Source organism: Tupaia chinensis, unplaced genomic scaffold, assembly GCF_000334495.1.
Source record: "Tupaia chinensis unplaced genomic scaffold, TupChi_1.0 Scaffold000146_1, whole genome shotgun sequence".
NCBI lineage: Eukaryota > Metazoa > Chordata > Mammalia > Scandentia > Tupaiidae > Tupaia > Tupaia belangeri.
The window spans coordinates 7,185,851-7,195,607 of record NW_006159616.1 but is presented as its reverse complement, the minus strand read 5'-3'; the positions used below and the strand labels follow the sequence as shown (position 1 = coordinate 7,195,607).

Here is a 9,757-nt window from a genome sequence, read left to right as displayed (position 1 = left end):
TCTTCCATAGCAGGGGAATGAGACCACAGGGTCTGAGACAACCAGGCTGATGGTGCTCTGGGTGAGGGTGGATAACTGGTAGTGGATTGGACTGAGCTGCAGTCGACTAAGGCAGTGTGTGTGGGGGTGCATGGAACTGTGGCTGTCAGCAGTGGAATCCCAGAGAGGTGGGCAGGGGTTGGGCTGGGCTCACCTAGTGGAGGAGCAGGACATAGAGGTCAGATGGGAACAGAGGCCCTTGACTGTCCTGTCTGTCCCCCTGCCAGGTGGCCGATAGTGAAGTGAAGGCAGGCACCTTGCAGCTGACCGTGGATCGGCTGACCGGGGCCCTAGCTAAGGTGGAGGAGAGTGAGGGGGCCCTGCGGGATAAGGTGCAGAGCCTGACAGAGGCACTGGCCCAGAGCAGTGCAAGCCTCACCAGCACCCAGGACAAGAATCTGCACCTGCAGAAGGCCCTGACTGCCTGTGAACATGACCGCCAAGTGCTCCAGGTATGGGGCTGCCAGGCTCCGACTGGGCAGGGCCCTGGGAGAATCAGTAAGAGCAGGCTTGCAGGGTGTCTGGCAGAGAGCCGGCCTATGGGACAGTCATCTGGGATTCCTAAGGAGCAAGTCAATAAGAGCAGGCTTTGAGGGAGGAGCCGGCCCAAAAGAGCATGGGTCAGAGCAGGCGCTGGGAGGTACCCAGTGAGAGAACTGAGCCGCCTCCCATCGGCTTGGGAGGGACCCAAGACAGTCCGAGTGACTGTGCAGGTCAGCGAGTAGTCTGTGGCCTGGGCTTGCTGCGTGGCTCACCCTTCAGGTGAGATCACTACATGTTTGATGGGGTACGAACCTACCCAGAGGTACAGACTAGAGGGGCCCTCTTGTCTTAGGGCTCCAGGCCTGGCACTGTCACCCCTGTCCCCCAGGAACGGCTGGACGCTGCCCGGCAGACGTTATCTGAGGCCCGGAAGCAGAGTGGTTCCCTGGGCGGGCAGGTGCAGACCATGCGGGGCGAGCTGGCAGATCTGGAGCTGCAGCGGGCGGAGGCCGAGGGCCAGCTGCAACAGCTGCGAGAGGTGAGGGCCAGTGGCCTGCTGCCCTAGGGGACTGTGAGGCTCTCAAGGAGGGACAGGGACCTGCCTACCCATGTCAGCCTCAGCCCAAACCCTGGTCCAGCCTCCTGTGAGGAAGCATGGTCCACACCCCCATCATATAGATGGGGAAGCTGAGGTACAGAGAGAACTCTCTGGCCTTAGGCAACAGTTCCCTGGTGGCCTCACAATTGCTGGCTGAGTGAGTGGGCACGGTGGGGCAGCATCACTCTTCCCAGTTTCAGATAGACACACTGAGGCCACATGGACACATTGAGGACCTGGCTGGTTCTGGCTGTAGGTGTTGCGGCAGCGGCAAGAGGGCGAGGCAGTGGCTCTGCACATGGTCCAGAAGCTGCAGGATGAGCGGCGGCTGCTGCAGGAACAGCTGAGCAGCCTGCAGCGCGCCCTGGCTCAGCTGGAAGCCGAGAAGCGGGAGGCAGAGCGCTCCGCCCTGCGGCTGGAGAAGGACCGCGTGGCTCTCAGGAGGACGCTGGACAAGGTGCAGCGCTTCAAGGCCCTCCCCCCACTCTCTCTGGCAGGCCGTGGTGGGCCCCGCTGCACGTGCCCAGGGTCCACTGTTCCTCTTGATGGTGTTCCCCTGGAGGCAGAGCCCTGTGCCCCGTCGAGTCTCTCCTCCCCGGCCTCCCTGGGCCAGCACCCTGACCCCCTCCTGCTCTCTCCTCCTAGGTGGAGCGGGAGAAACTCCGCAGCCATGAGGACACAGTGCGGCTGAGCGCAGAGAAGGGCCGCCTGGACCGCACCCTCACGGGGGCTGAGCTGGAGCTTGCCGAGGCCCAGAGGCAGATCCAGCAGCTGGAGGTCTGGGCCCTGCCCACCCAGCACTGGACCCTCCTTGCCTGGATCCTGTGCCATCCCAGCCTGAGTGCTGAGCAATCTCAGGCAGGGCCCATGGCTCAGCCAGCCCAGGGTCCTCAGCCCACACAGGAGCCCAGACCTGAGGGGCTGTCCCAGGGTTGAGCCACGGCGGGAGGGGCTCTCCCCAGGGGGGAAAGGCTGCATTCGTGTGTGTTGTCACGTGCAGGTATGCGTGTCCATATGAGTATTCCTGTGCATGTGGCATGACTGTCGTGCACAGATGTGGCTTGTCTGTTATGAGTGTTAGACATGTGTTTTTGGACAGGTGTTTTCATGTATGTAGATGTATGTAGGAGTATTGGGCTTTTGTATATGAATATGGGTGAGTGTTTTCATGCTTCCTTTGTACCTGTGTGTATGTGGTCTGTCTCCTTGTTTGAAGACGTCCGTGTGTGTGTGTGTGTGTGTGCACGCGTGGACATGCCCGTCAGAGCGCACACGGTATGCTGATCCAGCGTTGGCAAACTCGGAACTGGCTGGAGACGTCCGTGTGTGTGTGTGTGTGTGTGTGTGCGCACGCGTGGACGTGCCCGTCAGAGCGCACACGGTATGCTGATCCAGCGTTGGCAAACTCGGAACTGGCTGGGTGGGGATAAACAAGGGTTTTTCCTGCATCTCCCACCTGTATGGCCGTGCCCCAGGGAGGTACCTGAAACCCCGTGACAGACACACACAGAGAACTCTGACGAGTGGCCCCTCTTGGCAGGCACAGATGGTGGCCTTGGAGCAGAACCACAGCCCGGCCCAGCTGGAGGGGAACGAGCAGCAGCGGCTGGAGCTGCAGCAGGAGGTGGAGCGCCTGCGCAGTGCCCAGGTGCAGACTGAGCGCACCCTGGAGGCGCGGGAGCGGGCCCACCGCCAGAGGGTGCGAGGGCTGGAGGAGCAGGTGGGCAGGCCTTCCCGCTGCCAGGGGACTGGGTCAGGCTGGAGGCATGGAGCTGGGGGAGGAGGGGAGGCTGGTCATGACCTCAGTGTGAACAGGTGCTGGCCCCTAACTGCAGAGGGTGTGGTGGGTCTGACCAGGGCCTCAGTTCCTCCCACCATGGTGCTGCTGTCCTTTGGCATGCCCAGGCAGGCCCCTCTCTGGGGGCACAAGCGGCCACAGCAGCCTGAACCTCAAGTTCTCCCCAACCTGTGATCTCAGAAGAGTGGAGGTAGGGGCTTTTCTCAAGAGCACCAGCCAAAGTCCCAGGGCTGTGTCCCCTGGCCAGTTTAGAGCTTAGGCCTGTCCTGGCCACCCTGGAACCAACTGTGTCTTCAGGGCCAGGTGCTCGAATAGGCCAGGTTTGGTTACACATCAGGGCTAGAGTCAGGCCCACCCAAATGAGGATGGGGATCAAGGGTGGGGGTGGAGTAGCCCCTAAAATGCCCAACAGTCAAGACACCTGACTGCCACACAGGGCACAGTGAGAAGGGGGACACCTCTGAAGCAGGCTGCACTGGGTCCATCCAGGGTCATAACTGCTCACGGCCCCTCCTTCCCATCAGACCAGGCTGGGGACCTGGGCCTCATCACCTCTTCCGTCCCCAGGTGTCCACGCTGAAGGGACAGTTGCAGCAGGAGCTTCGAAGGAGTTCAGCACCCTTCTCCCCATCCTCTGGCCCCGCAGAGAAATGAGCTCTGTCCTGGCTGGCATCCTGGAAGGCAGCTCCATGTCTGGGGCAGGAGGGGGGCCTCCAGCACACCCACTCAGGGCTGGTATCCCCAGAGCTAGAGTGGGGTGAGAAGGAACCCGGTGGCAGTGCTGAGGGGTGGGGATGCCTGCCAGCTCCAGGCTAGACCCAGTAATGGCTTCCCGGCATCATCAGGGCCACCTATTCGAGCCCTGCCTCAGCCCAGCCCCTTCCCCTGGGCCCGGGTGTAAGGCAGGGGTCAGGTACCAGGCCTGACTAGCTTCCCAGAGGTCTCTCCACCTTAGTTCAGAGTGATCTATCAGGAAATTTGTCAAGAGTTCAGAGTCCCTGTATTTTTATACCTTTATACGACGTTAACTGTTCAGAACTGTGTTTTTTGTAACAAGACAACCCTGTTTTCTAAGAGCAGTTGTACAGATGTGTATCCATTTTCTATATTTAGTGTGCCTCTCCACCTGGAGGAATTGGGAGGGGAAAGGTGAGGCCTGGGCAAGAGGGATGGGGTCCTCAAAGGAGGGGTGCTCGGGAGACTGGGGAGGCAGAGCCTGTGTTGGGTGAAGAACTTAGCAACCTCATAGGTGTCAGGGTGGGGGGCCTCAGCATTCCTGGGCCATCCACCCATGTAACAGACGGGACTGTCACCTGACTTGCACAGTGCGACTTTTTTCTGGACACTCCTCAGGACGGGACCCCCTCTCGTGGGTGACAGGTCTTCCGGGCAGAGCAGTGAGTAACTCAGGCTGGGGAGCGAACGTGCCCGGGCTCTGCTGAGCCATTCGAGGCGAAGCTGCTTACACTCTGAGCCTCAGTTGCTGGTAGAGTGGGGGCTGACAGTGTCCAGGAGTGGCCATGCAGGAGGTCATGGACACTAACGGATAGTGTTTCAGGGAGAGATCATGCTCAGCCTCCTCTGTTGGAATCCAGCATCCAGATTCTGCCCCAGCCATGCCACTGGTGGCCATGGACCCCTGGCTGAATTACTCGACACTTCTGGGCCTAGTTTTCCTATCTGGAAGATGGGGTATTCACAGTGCCCACCGCATATCCGTTGAGAGGGGTGAATGGGACCAGTGTGGGGAACACGCAACAGAGCCTGGTCCTGCGTGCTGTCAGAAGGGGTGTTACAATGGCTGCCTCTGTCCTGCCCTCTCACCAGCTACCTGCTCCTACAAAGGTCCTTGAGGGCCAGCAGTAGATGGCATAGTGGTTAAGGAACTGGATTCCCACAAAATCAACCACAGTTCGAGTCCTGGATCTGGTGGCTTGAAATAAAACGGGCACATGTGCATGCATGTCCAAAAGTCCGAGAGGAGAATAAAGGGATTGCAGCGTGGGTTGTTACTCACTTTCTGTTCTCTCTGGAGAGTGTATGCACCCTATTACAAAAATCTAAAAAACAAAAAAAAGAACCCTCCATCTAGAATCTACTTTCACCTCCAGCCTTAACCGCTCCCCACCCCCATCATACACATGTTAGGTTTCCCCCATCAGGCTGCGTCTCTGGCGACGGGATGTGTGTCCTCACCAGGCAGCCCTGACAAAGACAAAGCCGCACCCCTGAAAGCTGTTTCCCATGCCACCCCCGGCAACACGGGCAGGTGCCACAGCCCATTTCCTGGGCGGGCCAGAGCCGAAGCCGTGGGTGACGTGGCAGCACTGGGACTGCAGAAGCAAGGCCAAGGTCACCTGAACAGCCCATCTCCAGGGAATCACGTAGCTGCTCGGTGAGGACGGCCAGTGCTGGGGACCCCTGGCTGCCCCTCTGCTCTTCACTGAGAAAATGACTCTCAGACTTCTGTAAAAACTTATTTTTAATCTTGTATAAAACAAAGGTGTCCATGACCCGTGGGCTGTAGGAAATCCTTACAGACCAGCTGGGCAAGGGGCACAGTTACATTGGGGGATGAGGGACACTGTCCTCAGGGCTGAGAAGGCACATCAGGACCCGGGTCCCACAAGGAGGCCTGGGGTGCCCTCCATCTGGGGGCAGAGACTAGAACTTGGGGAGCCCCCACTGTGCCCAGGACCTGGGGCATCACAGCCCGCTGCAGTCCACTAACTCTGGAAGGAGAGGAACGTCAGGATGGGGAGAAAGCACCAGATCAGGCAGGGCCTGAGGGCCCACGGATCCCCGGAGGGCCGGGCTCGGGATGCTGGCTGTGCCCTAGCAGCCCCCGCAGCTCCTGGCACAGGAGGCAGCCACAGATTGGCACAGGCCACTGCTGGCCATCACGCCACATTTGGAGAACTTGTCCCGACACAGGTCAGCTGTTGGGGGCAGGAAGGGAGGGTCAGGGAGTGAGGGTGGGTAATGGGAATGGCCCCACGCCTGCCGTTCTGGTGTTGAGGCAGGCATGGGTCAGTGGGAGGGGCTTATTCTGGGCAGGGGGATGTCCTCTCTGCTGATGGGCACGTTCTGAAGATGAAAAGTCATGGGGAGGGGACCAGGGCACTCCTCACGTGGGCCCCGGTATGTGGCCCTCGTGGGTGGGCTGCTGGCCGGGTAGTAAAGTGAGCACGTGTCAGGGAGGCCCGAGTGGAGGCCTTACCTCGGAGGAGCTCCTCGTGGGCACAGACCGTGCGGACACAGATCTCCTTGTTGACAACATACACACGGCGGAGGCTGGGGACAGAACGGGGGACGTCTCGGCCTCACCTTCACCTCCCCCTCTGGGCCAGCCTGCATAGACCCGGGCATTGGAGTCTGGGAGTCTGGGCCCCAGGTCTAGCCTCAACTTCAGAATTCGCTATTTTTCCCCAAACTCACACCTTGGCTGGCCAGAGCTGTCCCCTACTCCCACCCTCCTGCAGTCTTTCTGACAGTCCCAACTACAGGCTGTCCACCTGCACTCACCTGTAGAAGCAGACCTCGTTGAGACACTGTTTGCAAGGCTTGTGTATGGAGTAGAGGCGGGTGCAGGGGTACTGTTCCTCGCGGCAGTCTGGGTGACAGGCAGAGTCGGACTAGGGGACCAGAGCTGGGGGCCAGCCTGCGACCTCCGCACCTGAGACTGGCTTGGAGAGGCCTGATAAACCCTGCGCTTGGAGAGTCTAGATAACCCCTGCACCTGCAGGCCAGCCCAGACGCCCACACCTACACATGCCCAATACACACAAACACGGCATGGTTTTTGCCTTCTGGGGCTGACCAGTTTTATATACGGGGTCTTCAAAACATTAATGGAAAATGCATATTATGAAAAATTATGCATGGATTTCAAACATGTTTTGCACCAAAATGCTCATATTTTAATTCCATTTCCCAAAACCTTTTTGAAGTCCTCTTATACAAAACAAATATATAAATTCACAGCCACACTTACAGCACATATCGAAACACACACAAGTTCAAACACAAATTCGCATTCACCCATGCATAGACACAAAAGTCCACACCAGCTCGGGTTCACACACTCAGCCCACACAGTGGCATGCTCACTGACTCACACGAGGGGGAGTCACACGGTTCTCGCTGTCTTGTGCTCAGGCTGCTGGCTGGGGCAGAGCTCAGCTGGCCGGGCGCTCGGCCCTTCGTGCCTCACCACGTGCCCCACCTAGTCCCTGTGTCTAGCAGGAACCCCCAGCACACTCCTGCCCCTCCCAAGTCTGCAGCCAGCTTAGCTCCCAGCCAGGCCCACAAGAGCAAAGTGGGGTCTCCCAGAGTGGCCTGGGGGGCCTGATGACACCGGCCCAGAGCAGGGCAGGTATACGAGTTCCCCTCAACACCCCCCTGACCACCAGCAGCCCACAGGACCTAACTGGGCAAGAGAAAAAGGCTCTGTCCTACTGCACTGCCCCCCCACGTCACCCGTTTCCAGGTGTGACTCCGTTTCTCCAGCTGTCAGAGAAGCTCATACCAAGAGGCCCAGGCTCTGTCGGCTCCGTCTCGGCATTTCCTGGTTCTGGTGTTGAGAGAGGCAGCAGGGATCACCCGAAGGGGCCTATTCTGGGCAGGGGGCAGTCATCTCTCCCAGCTCCGGCACAGACCCCTCCCTCTCAGAGCTGACAGGGAGCTGGGGCTGGGGCTGCAAAAGCAGGCACTTGGGGTCTACCTGGGGTGGGGGCCGGAATGACTTCCTGTTGGACTTGCTGCTGGGACTGGAACTGGAACTGCTCCTCCGGGGGCCGAGAAGTCATCTCTGCAACAAGAGGATAAGGTCTGCTCCCTCCTTCCCCCCCAGGGTCCACATGGGCTCCCCCGTCACTGCCCAGCCGTCCCAGCCTGTCCCCAGTGCTTTACCTTGGTAGTCATAGTAGTCCGGGCTGTCTGAAAACAGAGAATGTGGAATTCGTAGGGGGTCACACTAGGCCCCAGTTCCAGGGGCACATGAGGGCACCACTGAGCCAAGGCCACTCTCAGGATTCCCATCACCCCAGCCCGCCCCAGGCCCTGGGTGAGCCTGTATACTGGGAAGCCGGGTCGGCAGAGACCTGGGGATGGCACGGCCCTTACCAATCTGGTCACCGTAGTGGGTGTACTGGCCGTGGTCAGGGAACGGAGGCAGCGGGTCCAGGTCGTACTGGCCTTGAGCCAGCAGGCCTGCTGAGAGGGGCAAAGTGGGTAGGTGTCCCCCAGACAAGGAGAGGAGGCAGGCCTGTGAGGGCCCGGAACCCTCCAGCCAGACTCTCAGAGCATCCAACTCCTTCCTCAGCCCCAAAGGCCCTTGGTATGGCCTGGTCCTGCCGTGCCTCCCTGACCTGACCCTCCCTGCTCCCCCTCCCTGCCCCACCTGCCCCAGGGCCTTTGCACTGGACTCGCCTTGGGTCTGTGATACCTGGCTGCTTCTCCTTCAGGTCTCAACTGCAATTTCAGCTCTGCCCAGGGGCCACCCCTGCCCACTCACGCTCGCTCCTCTTTTATCACATCACAGCACACAACAGAACCTGCCGTTTAGTATTGGTCTCCCTCCCCTCGCGTGGCAGCAGGGCAGGGCTTTGTCTGCCTGCTTCACTGTGGGACCCCAGGGCCTGGCCCGGTGCCTGGCATATCGTAGGTGCTCAACCCATATCTGCTGAATGAATGAATGAATGTTAGGTCAGGCAGGGCCTTTGTGATCCCCCAATAACTCCTTGTCTGACCAATAAGCACCCCCCAGACGTCAAGACTGTACAGGGTGGCAGGTTTCAGATGGTCCAGAGCACAGGCCTCCAGACCTTTTTCCTTGGGTGCTCCTGTCTACACATGGGCTCCCCAGCGGGGCAGGAGGTAAAGGAAAAGCAAGGACTCCCGGCCTGGCACGCGCCCACTCTCTGGAATCCTGCCTGCCTGCCTGCTGGAAGGCTGCGGGAAGGCCAGGAGGGGCGTCCACACTGGTCCTGTCTGTGACACAGGCAGGTGGGAGACCCCGGGAGCTGAGTTCTGGCCACAAGGCATGACAAAGGCTCACCGTGAGCGCCCTGCCACAGTCCCACTCCTGACACACGTGAGGGGAGCCACTGCCACCCTGGCAGCCACTTACCGGGCAGGAGCAGCAGGAAGAGGTAGGCAGCTCTCATGGTCACAGAGTGAGGCAGGCTGGAGGAAAGGGAGCAACAGCTGTGTCAGGGGCCAGTAACCCAGGCTGCAGAGCCCGCTTCTGGCCCCCCGAATTTGGCCTGGAGAAAGAGGTACTCAGAATAGAACCTGGGCATCCAGAGAGACAGGGGTCTGGGGCAGGGACTACTCTGGAGGGACATCAGGGATCCTGCTGACCCATTGGGGTGTTCAGGTCACAAGAGACCAAGCCTCTAATCTGGTTCTATGGTTGATCTTTTTTTAAAAATTATTTTTTAATTTCATTTATTATTATTATTATTTTTAATTTGACCACACAGAGACAGAGAGAAAGGGAATGCAAGAAAGCAAGCCACCAGGTCCGGGACTCGAACCATGGTCAGCCATGTGGGAATCTAGCACTTCTAACCACCACACCACCTGCCGGCCCCTACGGTTGATCTTGATAAACGGAGCCCCCTCCCAGCCCACTAAGGGGGGATTCCTAACCCCTCTACCCACCTGTTCTCTCCTCACCCACTCCTCTCTTTCCGAGTGTCCAATGCACTGACTGAATCTCTGATCCCAGGCTCATCCTCGGACCCCAGCCCTGCCCAGCTGACCTCTCAGCACTTTGCGTCAAGGCCCCCAACCTGCTCCCAATTAGCCCTGGGCCCTGAGCCTCTTGCTCAGCA

At 59.2% G+C, this 9,757-nt stretch overlaps 2 protein-coding genes across 3 annotated transcripts in view; one reads left to right on the top strand and one right to left on the bottom strand.

Moving 5' to 3' along the window:
• Positions 1 to 3,802, top strand: part of CROCC (ciliary rootlet coiled-coil, rootletin) — a 54,919-nt gene extending 51,117 nt beyond the window's left edge. Inside the window, exons 34-38 of the mRNA XM_006145233.1 lie at positions 911 to 1,060; positions 1,377 to 1,577; positions 1,766 to 1,897; positions 2,661 to 2,840; positions 3,486 to 3,802. Of these exons, the coding sequence (XP_006145295.1) occupies positions 911 to 1,060; positions 1,377 to 1,577; positions 1,766 to 1,897; positions 2,661 to 2,840; positions 3,486 to 3,572 (750 nt within the window). The 3' untranslated portion in view covers positions 3,573 to 3,802. The remainder of the gene's footprint in view (positions 1 to 910; positions 1,061 to 1,376; positions 1,578 to 1,765; positions 1,898 to 2,660; positions 2,841 to 3,485) is intronic.
• A 1,580-nt stretch (positions 3,803 to 5,382) lies between these two features.
• Positions 5,383 to 9,132, bottom strand: MFAP2 (microfibril associated protein 2). Of its 2 annotated transcripts, none has more exons than XM_006145232.2 (8): positions 9,049 to 9,132; positions 8,043 to 8,129; positions 7,830 to 7,856; positions 7,642 to 7,728; positions 7,447 to 7,491; positions 6,444 to 6,531; positions 6,139 to 6,212; positions 5,383 to 5,857 (listed from the first exon to the last, which is right to left on the bottom strand). In XM_006145232.2, the coding sequence occupies exons 1-8, from the start codon at positions 9,083 to 9,085 to the stop codon at positions 5,754 to 5,756; spliced, it is 549 nt and encodes a 182-aa protein (XP_006145294.1). In that variant the 5' UTR covers positions 9,086 to 9,132; the 3' UTR covers positions 5,383 to 5,753. The 2 variants fall into 2 exon arrangements, with proteins under 2 accessions (XP_006145294.1, XP_006145293.1); XM_006145231.2 differs by having other exon boundaries at positions 8,043 to 8,132; positions 9,049 to 9,123.
• Between the last annotated feature and the right edge of the window lie 625 nt (positions 9,133 to 9,757).